Here is an 18,457-nt window from a genome sequence, read left to right as displayed (position 1 = left end):
TTTATTATAGAAATAACTATAGTAATTGTTTAATTTATTGGAATTACACATTTAAGGAATATTTAATATGATCAACAGGGACTTCTATAAATATAATCTCCATTTCAGAGCTGTAGAGATCACAGAAGATGAAGAAAAATAAAAGAGTTTCTGCAGACATGTCAGATATAATAATAAATCCCAACAAAAATGTTACGGCAATGACATTACGGCATTACTTTCTGTAACAATTTAACTAAAAATACAGATTTTCTTTGCTTTCCTTACAGTCCTGCCAAAAACAAAACTTATATTAACGTTTTAGGCGTTTCATGTAGGTATAATCTTTAGATTTTGGATTTGCTCCTTACGTATATATTTTTTAATTATTATTATTATTATTTTCTACACTCTTCTCCCCGTGTAAATAAAACTTTTATTATCCATTATGGTTCATTCAGCGCGTCACTCAATGCAAAATAAACGCGACTGGCGTTTTACTGTAACGCACAATTCTATGCGCCAGATAAAAAAGATGGCGGATCACTCGGTGAGTAATGGACAGACGCTTGGGTTTTATATAGTCTTAGTCGCGATTTAATTAACATTTGTTTTGTCTTTGTTGGTCGATGTCATTTATAATTGCGTTATGTCCTCAAAGGGTGAGATCACTGAGGGCTGTCGACTGCCTGTGCTGCGAAAAAATCAAGAAAATGAAGACGAATGGCGTAAGTATCAGCCTGACAGCTGCGTATAGAATGTAAACACAACACTTGTCACAAGCGTGTGTGTATATATACAATACAATACAATACACACACACATACATTATATATATATATATATATATATATATATATATATATATATATATATATATATATATATATATTATATATATATATATTATTTAATCTAGCTACTGACGAATAACACAATATAAGTATATTTAAAGATCTTACTGCTGGCTTGTCCAGAAGTAATTTTTCATTTCGTCCCTTCATAGCTTTGGCTGAAATTCTCAGTGTCAAAGACATCCCTGGGAGAAAACTTTACTATGTCCATTATATTGACTGTGAGTATTAACTAACGGCCTGACTAAATACTTTGGTCTAATTTCTTTCATCCTGTATTAATAATTATATAATGCGTGATTACATTTATTTAGCCACTAATTGCAAAAAAAAAAAAACTCCAATAAATGTGTTGTTTGTTTGAAGTCAATAAGCGCCTGGACGAATGGGTTACTCCAGACCGACTGGACATGAAAAAGCTCCAGTATCCCAAGAAGGAGGCGAAGACTCCGATGAAGAATGGCCTGCCTGGGTCTCGGCCGAGCTCCCCAGAGAGGGACGTGGTAAGAGAATCTACTCTACTCTACTCCATGACACTAGATGTAGAAACAAAACTCCCCCACATCAGTGGTAAAGAGATATATCATTCACAGTTGTTTTCAAATGTGCATGCTTTTCAGTCTGTTCACCATCTTCTCACTTTCTGTTTAAATTTAGAAGAAGAGTCTAGATCTCCACATTCAGTCTGCTTCAGCTCCTTCAAGAGGCAAAACCCTCCCCACACCGGTACAGACAAACTCTGCCCATTGTATTTTGCTGATCAATCTGTCCTGCAAGTGTTTATGACAAATGGGCTGAATTAAAGACTAGTTTGAATAAACTCATTATATACTTCCAAACAGTGTGAGGGAAGCAGTTTTTGCCTCATCTCAATTTAAACTGCAGATAGCAGAACCTTTCATGTGACATGTTATTGAAAGATATGTATCCCACAATAATGGTAACATTGTTAAAATGATTACATGAGATTGAATCTTTGAAATGCACATTTAAGATACTCAATACGTTGTTAGTGTTTGTTGCACAGGGAATTAAAAAAGATGTTTTATTTAGTAAAAGCTGTCAATGCATTCAGACCCCATTAGTCCTTCTCATTACTCATTACTCCTTAGTTATTTTCATGATGTAAGTGGCAGACCTTCACTCATGGTTATGTCTTTATATATGATGGATTTTAGTACCTTTTTAAAGATTTGTTTTTGTACTTTCCATGCAGATCAAAAAGTAGCTGTCTTGTTTCTGTTTAATCTTACAGAAGAGGAAAGCAGAGTCAGTCTCTTTGGCAACACAAGTGACCGCGGTGACTCCAGTGCCTTCAATTCCTGGTTCTGCAGAGGCGAGTCAGGCCTCTGTATATCCGACAATTAGAGATTCCTCTTTCAGCATTAAATCCAGAGAAGAGCATGAGCCACTCACCTCTCTAACCACAGTAAGAAATTACTTTTAAAAAAATATTTAAGAACAGTATGTTTCTTCTTACATAACAACAGTAATAATATTTCTTCTTATTATTTTTGAACAAACAAACCTTTCTTTATTTCCTCTTATTCTTCCTCTTGGAAGAATGGCACAACGTCCATTCAGCGTCATCTTATTCCTCCTCAGCCTGGGAGAAAAAGAAAAAATTGTGGCGGGACAGATGAGGTAAGTGCTGCAGCTAAAATTCTTAAAAATAAACTCTCACATTTTATTGTTATTTGGCAAGAAAACGATGCTGTAAGATGTTAGGAATTAGGAATGTGTTGTTTTAGGGCACTTCACATTTCCTTTATATCTCATAAAGGAATGTAATGTTTATTACGTTATAGAGATTCTGTGCTATGCAAACAGTTTTAGAAACCAACACTGACTACCAACAAGAGCAAGTCTGCACCTGATTTCCAATCAAAACCAAACCCATCAAATGTTTACCAGTTAAATATCTTTCTGCTCTATCAACTACTTTTCTCCTTTAAAGTGTCCCAAAGCATTGCAACCGCTTGTGTTTTTCTAGATGGTAAAGGTGTTCCAGAATAACAGTCCCCGCTGCTCCACCATCTATTTGCTGCCAGGAGAGGTCCGGCTCATTTACTTCCCATTGCTTTGAGTGTCTTGCCAGAATGGAGGCTTAGGGCTGTTAATGAATCACAGTTAACTGATAGAATGGATTCTGTAAATGCAGTATATATTTATCATTAAATACATGTATATTTATGTAATAAATATAGATGTATTTATAATTATAATACAGTATATATTTATCATTAAATATACATGGAAATCAGGTAAACCTCACATTAATAAGAATGAAATACAAAAGTTTACATGAAACCCACAAACATTTTTGAATATGAAAGTCATTCACTTGTTATCGATGTTTTATACAATTCTCCCTAACACTACTCTCTGATCTCAGGACTCTCAGGACAGTTCAGACGGAATCCCATCCGCCCCACGTATGACTGGTAGTTTGGTGTCAGACCGCAGTCATGATGACATTGTGACACGAATGAAGAACATAAACTGTATAGAGCTGGGCCGGCACAGGCTGAAGCCTTGGTACTTCTCTCCATACTCCCAGGAGCTCACCTCTCTGCCCATTCTCTACCTCTGTGAATTCTGTCTCAAATACCTGAAGAGCCTCAAATGTCTTCAAAGACACCTGGTAAGAGTAGTTTCAAGACTTATGCTTTAGGTGGGGTCACATTAGCAAAATTTCGCAGGCAATAAAGAGTCCATTGTCAGTAGCTCACACATAAGTCACGTTCAAAACAAGCAGCTTTCTGTGGGTCAACGGGGCAAATTCCCATGGCCAACTTGAACACAAGTGAAATCTGCATGGGGAACATTTCCACACTCATGCAAAACTCTCAATAGCATGGATTCCTATTGAAATGACCCGATAAATTTCACAGAGCAATGATAATTATGCCCTCATCTGTTGCTGTATAGTTTCACATACCTTGTTTATAATTTGTACTACATTTAATATACTCCCACCTTTACAGACAAAATGCAACCTTCGGCATCCTCCAGGAAATGAGATCTACCGCAAAGGAACCATCTCATTTTTTGAAATAGATGGCAGGAAAAACAAGGTGTGTAATAAGAGTCGGATGAAAAAATTAGAGTTTGGATTTGTGATTTAATACAAATAACTTGATAATGATGTTGCCAGTGTGGCTAAACTTAATAAAGAATATTCAAATGTCACTGTTTTCTTGATCCACTAATAAGGCACTGTTGCAGCATGTACTGTACATCTTTGTGGTCTCTTGATGGTCTTTTAAATCTGTGATTCTTTTTCACTGCACAGGCATATTCCCAAAATTTGTGTTTATTGGCCAAATGCTTCCTGGACCACAAGACCCTGTACTACGACACAGATCCTTTCCTGTTCTATGTTATGACGGAGTATGACTCAAAGGGTTTCCACATAGTTGGCTACTTCTCAAAGGTACGTTCATTCTCTGCTGGCATCTGTTGTTTTATGCTTTTTAACCCTTCAAACATTTGCTTATACTAACTTTATTTAAAATGAACACCCTACTTTTCTTGTTCGAGAATATAGGGAAGAAATGACTTTCGCAACTTCTGTTTCATGATGACTTTAATGTTTTTTTTCATCTCTCATTAAAGGAGAAAGAATCAACTGAAGACTATAATGTGGCCTGTATTCTGACGTTACCACCTTATCAGAGAAGAGGCTATGGAAAACTACTAATTGAGTTCAGTGAGTAATTTTACAGTTCTTCAGGAGTAGTCAAGTTTGGTTAGTTAGGTAAGATTTTTGCTTTAAAGTTTCAGTCAATAATTTATGCCTCAATTTTATTTGTGAAATATAATAATAGCCCTAAATTTCATGGCGCCTGTTTTCAAGGTTATGAGCTCTCAAAGGTGGAAGGAAAGACGGGTACCCCAGAGAAACCTCTGTCTGATTTGGGGCTGCTCTCCTACCGCTCATACTGGTCACAGACCATCCTGGAGATACTCATGGACCTTAAATCAGAGAATGGAGAACGGCCACAGATCACCATCAAGTGTGTGCCCACTCTTTGTATTATACTAAGGAAATACTTTGTAGGCACAATTTTTTAGCTGTGTTCTCGCTTTTGTTGTTCTTAGTGAAATTAGTGAGATCACGAGTGTCAAGAAAGAGGATGTGATATCAACTCTTCAATACCTCAACCTCATCAATTATTATAAGGTAAGAAATCACTTTCAATGAAAAGTCATAATGTTGGGGGAGAAAGTCAAAGATTAAGAGCTACATTCTTTGCCAATTCAGATATTGAGGGGGCATTTCAGCATGTTTGATTTCGCTCTCTTCACTTCTAGGGTCAATATATCCTCACCTTGTCCGAGGACATAGTGGAAGGCCACGAGCGTGCCATGCAGAAACGCCACCTCCGCATTGATCCCAAATGCTTGCATTTCACTCCTAAAGACTGGAGCAAGAGGGGCAAGTGGTGAAGTACAGAGCAGGGCCACTAGCTCACAGATACAAAGGAATTCAAACCAACATAAATACTGTAAATAAACTTGTATTTATGTACTTTCATGGTTTTTATATAAAGCTCTTCTCTAAAAAAATATGGAAGTCATTTAAAAAAATGACTAAATACCTGAATGTGATAATGTGTAAATAAACAGTCTGTTTGTACTGTTTGGGGAGCTGATTTTACTTGCCAAATGGAAACTGGGAACACTGACAGGATGTCTTGAGTGTCTTTTAGTGGTTTTTAAACACCACTTTTTCTTACATTTGCTGTAGATTAAAAGCATGTGCTACATGACAATCCATGGCAATATATATTTTTCTAGTGTTGTTCACACTCATTTGCAGGGTCTGATTCATCAGAATTATCCGCACACACACTAGATCTGGCACGTTTTACACCAAGTGCCCTTCTTGACTCAACACACTCACAGTCACACATACTCCTATGACCAATTTTGCATGTCCAGTCCATCTAACTTGCATGTCTTTGGACTATGTGGTGGAAACTGAAGCACTCGAAGAAAACCCACACCGACATGGGGAGAACATGCAAACTCCACACAGAAAGGACTCCTTTCACAATTTCATACAGAAATGATAAGAACTCGGTGGTGTAATCTGAGACACCTTATTCCTAATTTTGTTACATGCTTTTTTTTTTTTAAATTTCAGCTTTATTTCAATTACCAACATTTTTTAAAATAGTTTTAACACCAATTTATTGACATTCACATGAACTTTAAAAAAATTAGGTAAATGCTTTAGTCTGACTTAAAATTTTATGGCAAATTTTCAAAAAAAAAACTGAAAGACCTAGATAATGTGATTGTACACAGCTTCGTCCAGCATTAATACACTTTATTCAAGCTATAGTTGACAAAGACATTGGTGATGCATAACATGCATTTAATCTTTCAAATATTCCATTACATGTTGTTTCATGTATACTTGGACAGAATGCAGGCCGACATACGTAACCTGCTCAATTATAACTGCAAGTAAACTTGGTAAATCTGTAGCATCCCTACATGAACAAAACACATCATTCATTGTCTAGATTCAGATACTGCAGGTGCTTTATTGCTGTAGATTAGCTGTATCGTAGCACCACTAGAGTGATGACGACTGATTCCATTAGTGTCAATACATTTTATTTGACAATAATGTTAATGTATAAGCAAATGTTAGATTATAGAGCATATTCTATATCACTCATTACATGATTAGATTATACTAGAATTTCAAGTAAAGACAGAACTCTGTACATAAAACCCTGAGGCTAGAAAGACTCGCCTCAATTTCCCTCCGCATCAAGATGATGCAGGCAGAATCCCAGTAACATCACAACGACATGTTCTGCTCAATTTCAGAGTTCTCCAACATATAGCTCGTACAGTAAAAGCCCTAATATGTTTCTAACATGTATTAATGCTTCACTAGTCTTAATAAATGTATTAATATAATACCAGTATCAAACAGTTTTAGTGATTAAAAGCTTCTTCAATCCACCCAGCCAGCTTGTAGCAGCAAGGTGAATGTTAGTGTGTGAATTTACATCAGTTGTGCATCACTGCAAGTAACATGAGAACCACGTGACACACTCACATGGTGTGAGGCTATCTACATTTCTCAAAGCTGTCAAGCACTCATACAAAGGTTTGAACAGGTGTGATGGAGCGTGTAGGAGACCCCGCCCTCTCTGAGGATGTCGAGGCCGTACGATTGGCTGCCTCGCGCTGTAACTCTTCCACCCTCTTCTGAAGCTCTGCCCGTTTTGCAAGCAGCTCTTTGTAGCGCTGATGGACCGGCTCCTGAAATACATTTTTAATCAAACTGTGACTTAAGACAGCGCAAGCCAATTTAAAATCCATTATAAACTATAATGTTACCTAAAAGGTCATACATTTAGGTGATGGATAATAAAAATCCAAATTACATCACAATTTTTGGTAACACTTGTTATTCAGACCATGCTTATAATGAATTATAGCTCCATTTATACTTATTTTAAGTATTTAAGTATTACCATTTTATAAACATATTTATAAATTAAGACCTATACTGCATTATAAGAACAGTTATAGTTACATTTATATTATTTTTATAACTACTTATAAGTCATGCATTTTCTTTTTCAATGCACATGTTCATAATCCATTATACACTAATTTATAAGTATTAATTAGTGAGTCGTATGGTTCCATGAATGTATTTATAAAGATGCAACCTGCATTGCTATAATGTTATTATATTATAGTTACAATGACTTTTTAGTAATTCAGATTTATTTATGTCAAATAAGTGAATATATTGTTATTAATAACTGTGTTGTGTTCTTATAAATGCTTATTATGAGTAATAATACAGTTACTAATCTCTATAAATGCATCATTGATGGCTTTAAGTAAAGTTAAAACACAGGATGCAATTTTCCTAAAGCAAATGTTAAGAAATCATGAAGATGTGCTCATTATACATTTTAAGTTGTTTACTTGTAAGTGTAACTAATGAACAATAATTCCTGTAATAAAATAATGGGGGAAAAACAGATATCAATACAAACAGTTGCAAAAAAAATGTAATGTTGCATACTAGCTAAACACTGCAACAATTCCAAACTGCTATAAGCAATACAATTTGGCTGAAGAGATATAGATTTTAACAAATCAAAATTAGCATTCATGACCGCTAATGCAAACATTAGCTGTTAAAGACATAATTATTAATAACTGGTACAGCAAACAAATGTCTCTGGAACTGTTTTATATTTGATCATTTATAAATCAGTGTATAATGGATTATGAACATGCATATTGAAAAAGCAAATGCATGGCTTATAAGTAATTATGAAAATAATATAAATGTAACTTTCTGTTCTTATAATGCAGTACAGGTCTTAGTGAGTCTTTATAAATATATTTATAGAATAGTAATGCTTACTTATAAAGTATAAATTGGGCTATAATTCATTATAAGCATGGTCTTCATAGAAAGTGTTACCCAATTGGTTTTTGCTAGAGTCATATTTATTGACAATCAAAAAAAAAAAAGAAAAAAAAAAAAGTTGGGTTTAAAGATGGAAGGATCTAGTTCTGTTTGATAAACCAACAGATAGTGGCAGACACCTCTAGTACACAAATAATTATCTTTTAAATATCAGAAGAATGTGAGAACATGTTATCTGGCAGAATCAGAGAATAAACCTTCATTAAAAAACTATTCACATGTGTACCTGTGGCCGCATGCGAGGATTCCAGCGTATGTAGTAGGAGACCCAGAGCTGGAGGTGTCGTATACCGACGGTGGGGAAGAGCACATGGGAGGGGTAGTGTACATAGAGAGGATTCACAAACTCCTCTAGCTGACTGTTCACAAATGACCATACAGACACAGTGCGCTTTGGGACTTCCTAAACACAAAAACAGACAGTCCCTTAGACCCAAAGTTATATATGCTGCTTATAAATAAACACTTTTTTTTTTTTTTAAATGTTTTTAAATGAGCCTTATTGTGGCCAAAACAATGACAAAGGTTCATTCGCTGCAAGTTGCTTTGGATAATAGCATCTACCAAATTATGTCCTGATCCATTAAACATTCCTATTCTTACTGTGTAAATGAGATGCATACAAAGTATGCATACATTTATGCCTAAGAAGAGGCTCGCTCTCACCTCTTTGAGTCTTTGCTGCTCACTGTTACACAGAAATGTGCCAAAAAGGCAGCTGTAGAGGTGATCAAGTATTGTTATGAGGAAATTCTCATTGAACTCGAAAGCTGCAGGAAACTAGAAACACAAACATTTATTACTTATACAGAGACAGATCATAGGAATACACTGAAGACAAAGGCAGGTTAACCAATGGAACTGTGGGGTGTTTTGCACTAACCTGTCTTGTCATCTGCCAGACACAGTCAATAAACTGCAGGAAGATAGGAGAGCGATCTGCATCTGTGTGATTCTTATCACCATGACCCACTCGCTATATACACAAAAATAAGCATATATTGTATTCATGAACAAATTGACTTAAAATAATTACAAAACATGGATTGATTTGTTTTTGAATGTCATTATTTCAATATTTGACATACTTCTGTATTTATAAAATACTGTTCAAAACTTTGGGGGCAGTAAGATTTTTTAAAAATATTTTTGAATTAATATTTTTGAATGAAGTCTCTTATGCTAACTAAGGCTGCATTTTATTTGATCAGTAAAACAGTAATATTGTGAAATATTATTACAATTTAAAATAACAGTCCATTTTAATATATTTTAAAATGCCATTTAGTCAACTGTGAATTTTCAGCATCATTACTCCAGTCTTCAGTGTCACATGATCCTTCAGAAATCATTCTAATATGCTGATTTGGTGCTAATAAAAAACTCCTTATTATCGTCGAGTTTTTTGGAAACTGTGATTTTTTCATTACTCTCTGATGAATAGAAAGTAAAAAAAAAAAAAAAACAGTATTTATTTCAAATAGAAATCTTTTGTAACATTCACTGTCACTTTTGAACAAGTTAATGTGTCCTTTCTTGAAATATATATATATATATATATATATATATATATATATATTGCTGACCCCAAACTTTTGAATGGTAATGTACACATTATGTTTTTGTAATCTTTCAAAAGTTTTGATATTTGCTAGTGCGTAGCACCGGTGTTATGTCTTCTCTTCATTATTGCCGTTTATAGTGCTGAGGATGTCTAACCATTTATAATTACGTATTATATACTGTAAAGGACTAAAAATAGCAATTAATTAATATATGTGATATTTGAAAATAAAACCATTTTACTTCATTGGGACAGGCAAAATAAAGAAGTAGCTGTGCAGCACATAAAACAGATTTTGTCCATCTAATATGACAGTGTGTGCCCAGTGTAGACACCAGTGCACTTATACAGTGCACTATGAAGCATTCAGTATGTAGTAAACAGTGAATGAGTTAACAAGTGAGCAATTTGGGATACAGCAAACATTTTATCCCCTTACAGTCTTGCTTGTTGTTGTCATGTAAGTTGACTGACCTGTTGGAAGCGGTGTCCAAAGCTGAGCCACTCTTTCTCCAGCAGTATCTGAAAGCCTCGTATGGTTCTGTAATGAGAATCCAGCATTATCAGGGCCAGTGAGGTCAGCTGAGCAGTTCTGTCCCAGCCGTCACTGCAATGAACCACCACTGAGGTTTTCCCAGACTCCACCTTATCAGCTATCCTTAAAGCTCCTGCCAGAATCAACTATCACACACACACACACACCACACAATCAGTGCCATCTTAATCATCCTCATGTTTCTTGACATGTGAGAAACATTATGAAGAGATCACTCTTGTCTCACCTTAATATGCTCCAGCCAGTGTGTGGACTCGAGGTTGGACAGCCAATGAGATTCTTCAATGTTGGGATAGACGACCTCCCTCAGTTTCCGTAGTGACTCGCGCATTACATGAATGTTGTGGATATCCAGAAACACCAGTTCTGCATTCTGATAAGCATCTTCGCTCTCATACCCACCTCCTTTCATCTAAAGCACATACGGACACAAACTGTCAAAAGTTTTCCTTTCATTTAACACAAACGCTTGAAAAGAATGCGAGTGTTTACCTTGTTAGCTGCAGCATTCACACTGGGTCTGGCATCAAATATGAACAGCTTGTGTGATTGTGCGTTTGCATCCATGATAGCCTGAAGGAGTTTCTCGTCTTCTTTGCAGCGCCGACTATTCTGACCTACCATCGGCTGACTGGACCGAACCACTGCAGCCTGACTCTCTGGGTGGATCCATGACAGAACCTAAACCGGAACGAGCCAATAGCTTCAGTGATGAGGCTCGAGGATGAATTATTGCTCACGCACAAACTGAAGTAAGAAGATTCAGAAATGTCTCATGACACTGACCGGAATGCGTCCTTTGGCCCTGAAGCTGGAGACGCGCCGCAGTTCCTCGTCAGTGATGGTTACCGGCACAACTAGCGTCGCTGGATATGAATCACACAGCTCGTAGTGATCATTTACTTTGGAGATCCTCCAGCTCTCATTCGGGAGACCCTACATAAAATTTGTATTTCTTTTCAATCACAATATTCTGCAGTGAAATATTTAACGACCCTAAACTGCATAACTGATTGACAATACATACATTCCTACATAGCTGTGCCAGATGTCTTTTGTATCACCACATAGTCTCATTTTTTAAAAATAATAAAATATTGTTAAATCCTACAAAATATATATATACATATAAATAATACATGTATTAATATTATTAAACAATATTATTATTATATAATTACTAAGTTAATAAATTAATCAATACATTAACACAAACATTAATACTGAATATTTAATTAATTTTATTATTCATTTTTATTTATATTAATTAATTTATATTAATTTGTTTGTTTGATAAGTAGCTGTGTAATACATGGGAGAATGTAAACTCCATTATTGCAAAACAAACCTTTTTAGGGTGATACAAGCCGCTCCTGCTTTACATTAAAGTCCTGGGCCCATATGTATAAAGCCGCTCAGAGTAAAATTTAGTCTTAAGTGTGTCAAAATTCTAAGAATGATGTAATTTTACACTTATTTTTAGACTTAAGAATAGTGTGATTCATAAAAGGTTCCTAAGTGTCAAGACTAGGTCTTAGCTCGTACATTATTTAAGAGAGCTGGAGAGGAGTCTTAACCTAGTTAAGAGTAACAAGATGGCAGCAAAAAAGAGAAGACACGTGCTTTCCAATGAAGGTATGCTATATTGGAGTTATATGATGACATGGAGTTGATAAAATGATATAAACTTGATTGTCAATTCTTTTTGTAACTGACCTAATAAGAAATGTAATGTAAAATGTAAATGTAACTTTAAATAAATTTAATAAATACTGCTTAAACAATAATTCATTTTCTCTTGTTTTTGCATGCGTTCATAATTTCTTTGTATGACAGACTGACCAAACATAATTTGAAATAATTTGAAATTTCATTTCATTATCACACATGAAACAATTGACTCCAGGTAGTTGATGTGCTTACATCTTTTAACACATTTTTTAAAATATCTGAATTAAGGTTGAAGATGTCAGTTTTCATATGGCTGGACATCACATTTGGCCACTACTCTAAAGCGGTTCATTGACTTTCCAACTGATCATCAAACCATGTGGCAAAAGAAAGCCACTTTTATGTTGACTGTGGGTTTCCCTGCAGTTGTTGGAGCCATTGATGAACTCATGACACATCATTGCTCTAACTGTAAATGAGGAGACATTTATCAATAGAAAAAGATTCCACACCATCAATACTAATTTGTGATAATTTTCCACAATGCAAAGCTATTGATTTTAAATCAATTTAAATATTAAAACGTTTTAAACATTTTAAACATTATTATTGCAGTCCTTAGTTCACAACACTTAAGTCAGCACTTACGAATCCATCTTAAACTTTACTAAAAGTTGCTTTTAGCTTCTTTATAAAAGTACTCTTAGAAAACTCCTACTCTTTACTAAGAATTTTTTGACACTTAAGTCAAAACTTGAGACTATTCTTAAGAGCATTTCTGAGATGTTTTGTACATACAGGCCCCGATCACTCTTAAGGGGTTTATTTTGCAATAAAGACAGGATGACTGTATATTACCACCTTGCATATAACTAAAAAAAAAAAACAACAACAAATGAAAAAACACACACTGTACCTGTCTCTTGTATTCAGCCAGTGGATCATACACCCTCCATCCATTCTCAGGAAACACCTGCTTATACTCAAATGCAAAGAGGGACTAAACAAAGAGAAAGGAGGGAGACAGACAGAGAGATTATGAGCACTAATAACTTCTAGGCTGATGCTGATGTCTACTTATGTTTCTCACCAAGTTGTTTGACACTGGAAAAGCAAACTTCATCAGAACCTCAAACACTGATTTCTTTAGTGAGTCCTCAGGTTCCTTGTGCACAAAACGTAGGTTCCTCATATCCTATAAGACACATGTACATTGAGCAAACATGCAAAGAAAAAAATATATATTTTTATCTATCTATATATCTATATCTATATCTGGCACCTTGGACAAAGACACCTCATGCCAATTTTCAAGTCAATCAGACTTTGGGTTTCGTAGTTATAGCCATTTTTACATTTTTGTAATTCCACTAAGTGGCCAGTCGCTGCCTCCTTTTTCACATAATCACAGACTGAGCTCTTACATATGTGTGCTGATTTTGGTGAAAATATCTCAAGTTATAGCCATTTTAGTAAAAGTAGCTCCCCCCACTTTGAACCTTTTGGCAGCCCTTAGAGACAGTGAATCGAAATTTTAACTTTATTTGATAATTATTGACAATCAGACTCCAGAGAATCTTACTGCACTGGTTTGGTTCCGATCGACCAAAAACCTAGGATTCCAATGATATAAGACACATGAGCCTACACCCAGCGGTTTAGGAGTTATGAGCGATTTCGTACTTTTCACCGCTGTAGCGCCCCCGAAAGTCCGATCAGGGCAAGCCTTGGTGACGTTGTAAGTGGTGTGCGTACTACCAGCTCTCAAAGTTTCAAGTCTCTACGACTAACGGTTTGATCTGCCCGATCATGTTTAGGGGAGAATGTTAATCCTTGGAAATTTTAACAATTACAATAGGGTTTCAGTGCTACGTGTTTGAACTCCTAATAAATAATGTATCAGGGCACAACAGTAGGCTAAGGGTTTTTTCTGCTGGCCAGTTTCCTGCCCTGCCAACATTTTCAATTCCAAAAACTCAGTTACAGAAACTAATTTTCAAATTTGTTATTTAGTATTATTTATACACTATCATTATTTATTAGTATTTTAAAGTAGCCTTTATTTTTAATTATTGAAAATAATATAATTTTTTTTATTTATTATATTTTCAGTAATTATTATTAGTTTTTTTATTTCTATTTAGTTTGAAATTATTTTTATTTTGGTTTTAGTCATTTTTGTACTCAAACATTTTATTTCAACATTTCTAATATTTGTTTGAGGGTTTTTTTTATTAATTGTTTATTCAATAAATATATTTTATTTCAGCTTTATTTCAATTAGTGATTTTTTAAGGATATAGGTATATATTTTTTAGGATAGGTATCCCTTGTGCATCCTTATGGACATTTTTGTCCATTTCAGTTTTGTTTTTTGTTGTAAGTGTGCCTTTGTTAATGCCAACTACATGAATTTTGGCTCAAGTGTTTATTTTTATTGGAATTTTAATATTTTACCCTCATTTCCTTCAAAAAATCAATTTTACCCTCCGTATAAAAAATACTCACACTTAGGACCTTAAGGACAAAAATGTCCACATTGAAACCCATTAAAACTGCAATTTTTTAACCCAGGGCCATTTGACTATAAAATGATACAATATTTGCAAATAGGCATTCATTCTATCGGCAAGGCTTCAAATTTTACATTTTTACCATTTTTTACTAGATTGTGCCATATTTTCAAATTTGGCATATAAAAGAAATACTCGCTTTATTTGAGTTTTCTGCTTATGCATATTATAGTCTATGATAAAGTCAATTTGAAAAATAATGCAGCTATAATTGTGTGGGTATACTGGTAAGGATGTCAGAGTGTAGTTTGCAGGTGTTTATTGAAAATTTAATTTGTGTAATTAGTTTGAAAGAAATTATATCATACTGGCAATCAAAAATCCCACTCCATGTATGAGTCACACCCTTGGCAGGGTCATAGGGTCATGTGAAAACTATGAAAAATGTCAAAGAAGGCTTTAAGGTTCTTCTTTTTGACCAAACACGCATCTTAACCCTTGATTGCACTTTTTCACTTGTTATTGTTTTTGTACGGAGATAAAAGTTACGCTTGAATTTGAAGTAGACGTTCAGAAGCCCCTAAACACATTATTTTAGTTTTCACCACAAGAAAATACTGATTTTTTAGTCTGGTAGATTTTATACAAAGTTTGAGTTCACACAGGTATCCTCACAGCCAAACCTATAAATATGTGGTGCTTGAGGGGTTGATCATTTCATTGTTTGAAGAGACGTTACTCAGCAGAGGAAGCTCTGAAACTAGTGCTGCCCACTGACACTGAGCACACAGGTGCATTAGAAGCTGAGGATGTAAAGAAACCGATTTGTAAAGTGTTAAAATTCTGAAAATGAATAAATATTTGGTATCTATGGATAGAACAGATGCTGGTTAAAAAATTGACATCAGTGAAAGTGGAAAAAATATTAATATATAATATTTCTATGACAGTTTTTTGGCATGGACATTTTTGTCCATTATCGACCTAAGTGTTATTTTTTGTAAAAAATCGGACACTACATAAAAAATATAAATGCCTCAAAATTAATGTTGTTGTTCTTCATTGACCCACCCAAGAATCTAATAAGCAAAGAAAAAAAATTCTGCTTAGCATTTAGTTTATGAAAATTAACTACTATTTTTAATTTTTTCATAAAAAAACACCTATGGCATTATGTAAACAAACCAGCATTTAAAGGGTTAAAGTTCTTAAAATTAATGAATGTTTGGTATCTATGGATAGAACAGATGCTGGTTAAAAAATTGACATCAGTGAAAGTGGAAAAAAATATTAATAAATCATATTTCTATGACAGTTTTTTGGCATGGACATTTTTGTCCATTTTTAACCTAAGTGTAACTTTTTTTTTTTAATGCACAAGGGGTATAAATGTTCACGAAAACAAAATATTTGTTATTTTTTTAAGAAAAAAAAAAAAAAAAAAAAAATCACACAAACCTTGCAGACGAGGACGTATGAGGCATCTCCTCTGCTAGTTGCTGCTCCGATCTTCTCTACTCTGCTCAAAACTCCCAGTGGCAGATCTAAACCAAACACCGGCTCCTAACAAACAAACAAGGTGACTAAAAATTAAGTCTTTAGTTTAGAAATTCTCTCCAGAAATACAGAAACAGCATGTGCACGTGGCTATTACCCTGTCAGTGCACCTGAAGAACAGTCTGTAGTTAGTGACGGTCAGAGATCCTCTAGCAGGCCCAATGAATGGACAAATGTAAGTCACATCTTTAGCTGTGGATAAACACACAATAAAAACATAAATTAAAACCATCAGAATGGAGATGAACAGCAGCCAGTATAATGTACTACAATTACCGGCATCCTGAACCAGTTCCTCTGCCAGAAGAGGAAGTTCTCCTTTACTGGGGTCTTTATAGACCTGTATGCACAAAAAAACTTGAAATCAGTGGACATGAACTGAGACTTTATCCAAACCATACGCACACAGTCACACTTTAATACCTTTTCAAATGCCATTCCTTTACTCTGTAAGGAAGAAAAATAACAGATGAGATGGATAGCAACAGTTTCAAGCATACAGCAGTTTTAAGTACAGAATATGAAGTGCTGGGCTGAACTTTGGTTCTGACTGACCCGCAACTCTGTGTCTGAAACTTTGGCGACACTTGAACGGTCAGAGCGGGTCGTGGTGGAGCTGAAAGGACATTAGAGGATGAAGACGGATTAAAGCACACCTATGAGCTTTACTCGTGATCTTAAAAGACCGGTTCAGCCAGATATTAACACTCTTTAATCATTTACTCACCCTCATGTTGTTGTCCTAAAACTTTATGACTTTATTTCCTCAATGAAACATTCAGTGCAGAATGTTAGAGACTGACAGCTTCAGTCATCTTTCATCATCTCAGTCAGTCTCGCTATCTTTACATCTTTTTACTGTACAATAAAAATGAGTTGTGCCATACGTGTTTAGAGCAAAATTAGGATGAGTAAATGATCGCAGAATTTTAATTTCTGGGTGAACTATCCCTTCTAACAGAGAACTGATAACAGTTAGCTGCTGCGCTTGTCGGGAAGCTTCAAAAATATTGTATTTAAAGAGTGTGTTTTCTGTTGATACCTGCTCAGCGACTCCACACTGTCGCTCTCCTCCATCCCGAAACAAACCGAACCGCGGCACTTATAAAGTCGTAATGTTAACTAAACTCTATTAATTTAGTGACTGTTCAGTGCGGAAATCCAGCGAACACAAACAGCGGAAGCTGCCATGTCTTCCCACAATTCCTCTAGGTGGGGCTGGTCGTGCGCGCTCGCGCGTTTGTGCCAGAGTGCTTGTGCTCGTGTTTGTGAGTCACCTTGTGGAGACCTTTGGAAAGTGAAATACTACTACTCAAAAGAATGTCTTTGTATTAAAAAAAAGACCTTAATGTTTGGGGCTTATATTTTTGAAGCAAATTTTGAGGAAAATGGTTTATGAGTGGACTAAAAATGCCTTATTTAATAATAAAGGATGCTGGGATTAGTCTTATTCAAATTATGCATTGCTGATGAAAGTCTTTTCCAGTAATGAGTCATAGTCAGCTTAAAGGGCTAGTTCACCCAAAAATGTCATTTATTACTCACCCTCATGCCGTTCCACACCCGTAAGACCTTAGTTAATCTTCAGAACACAAAGTAAGATTATATCCTCAGATAATTAGAAATTAAAGCAATCTGCATTCTCATTATGTGCCATTACCACTTGTATAGGGAAGAGCAATTAGTTTTTTTCAACTGCTTACAGACATTTTAAAAACTTTGCCTCTTTTTTCAAAACTTTCCGCACAAATCCAAGAACTGCACACAGAAAATGCAAAATGCCTCACATCTCTTGCAAAATGAAGCACTGCATTCAGAATATCACAAACACATCTCAAAAGCAAACATTTGTCTTATGATGCAAACACCTTTGCCATAATATTCATACACACAGTTATTCAAAACCTAAAGCTCTTCTTTCATGAGCTCCAATGTACATTTCTGTACAAGATTGAAAGCAATTGGCAGAGAGATGCTGAAAAATTCATGGTAAACACAAAAGCAAGATTGAAACCAAACTATTTATTTTTTTTACGGTAAGCATTTGTGGTTGTGAATACAGTATTACACAGTACGAAAGAAAAGAAATACATCAACCATGTATAGTTGGACAGAAACAATGGTTGTGTTTGAAAAAGGAAATCAAGATACTTCCTGTTATATTTTTGTTGTTACATAGAGAATTGTGTGTTGTGTTTTGCAAAAAGTGTTTTATGAAATTGAAAACTGAGTCGAAGGCCAAGAATTGCAGATTTGGTGTGAGGTTCTGGTGTTTGA

At 35.1% G+C, this 18,457-nt stretch overlaps 2 protein-coding genes across 2 annotated transcripts; one reads left to right on the top strand and one right to left on the bottom strand.

Annotated features, from left to right (window-relative positions):
- Positions 1–440: 440 nt before the first annotated feature.
- On the top strand, positions 441–5,564 carry kat5a (K(lysine) acetyltransferase 5a). Its single transcript, XM_067405763.1, has 15 exons — positions 441–529; positions 641–707; positions 986–1,054; positions 1,200–1,336; positions 1,491–1,559; positions 2,089–2,262; positions 2,397–2,477; positions 2,827–2,889; positions 3,229–3,477; positions 3,821–3,910; positions 4,129–4,269; positions 4,452–4,545; positions 4,693–4,852; positions 4,938–5,019; positions 5,151–5,564. Exons 1-15 carry the CDS (start codon positions 452–454, stop codon positions 5,283–5,285), a joined length of 1,689 nt encoding a protein of 562 aa, XP_067261864.1. The 5' UTR covers positions 441–451; the 3' UTR covers positions 5,286–5,564.
- Positions 5,565–6,093: 529 nt separating this feature from the next.
- Positions 6,094–17,411, bottom strand: mtmr2 (myotubularin related protein 2). Its single transcript, XM_067405762.1, has 16 exons — positions 17,223–17,411; positions 16,736–16,796; positions 16,604–16,627; positions 16,457–16,520; positions 16,278–16,372; positions 16,082–16,186; positions 13,201–13,305; positions 13,027–13,110; positions 11,226–11,375; positions 10,932–11,120; positions 10,666–10,851; positions 10,358–10,564; positions 9,203–9,295; positions 8,986–9,099; positions 8,546–8,722; positions 6,094–7,124 (listed from the first exon to the last, which is right to left on the bottom strand). The coding sequence occupies exons 1-16, from the start codon at positions 17,255–17,257 to the stop codon at positions 6,960–6,962; spliced, it is 1,854 nt and encodes a 617-aa protein (XP_067261863.1). The 5' UTR covers positions 17,258–17,411; the 3' UTR covers positions 6,094–6,959.
- Between the last annotated feature and the right edge of the window lie 1,046 nt (positions 17,412–18,457).

The sequence above is a fragment of the Chanodichthys erythropterus genome, chromosome 13 (genome assembly GCF_024489055.1).
Source record: "Chanodichthys erythropterus isolate Z2021 chromosome 13, ASM2448905v1, whole genome shotgun sequence".
Lineage (NCBI taxonomy): Eukaryota > Metazoa > Chordata > Actinopteri > Cypriniformes > Xenocyprididae > Chanodichthys > Chanodichthys erythropterus.
This window is presented reverse-complemented; position numbering and strand designations above follow the sequence as displayed.

Excerpts from the sequence above, each read along its gene's own strand:
- kat5a (XM_067405763.1), top strand. The coding sequence starts at position 452 with ATGCAAAATAAACGCGACTGGCGTTTTACTGTAACGCACAATTCTATG. Across the intron at positions 530-640 it reads AAAAGATGGCGGATCACTCG|GGTGAGATCACTGAGGGCTG; the intron begins GTGAGTAATGGA and ends ATGTCCTCAAAG. Across the intron at positions 3,478-3,820 it reads AATGTCTTCAAAGACACCTG|ACAAAATGCAACCTTCGGCA; the intron begins GTAAGAGTAGTT and ends CCACCTTTACAG.
- mtmr2 (XM_067405762.1), bottom strand. The coding sequence starts at position 17,257 with ATGGAGGAGAGCGACAGTGTGGAGTCGCTGAGCAG. Across the intron at positions 13,306-16,081 it reads CATACGTCCTCGTCTGCAAG|GATATGAGGAACCTACGTTT; the intron begins GTTTGTGTGATT and ends TGTGTCTTATAG. Across the intron at positions 8,723-8,985 it reads AGCAGCAAAGACTCAAAGAG|GAAGTCCCAAAGCGCACTGT; the intron begins GTGAGAGCGAGC and ends TTTTGTGTTTAG.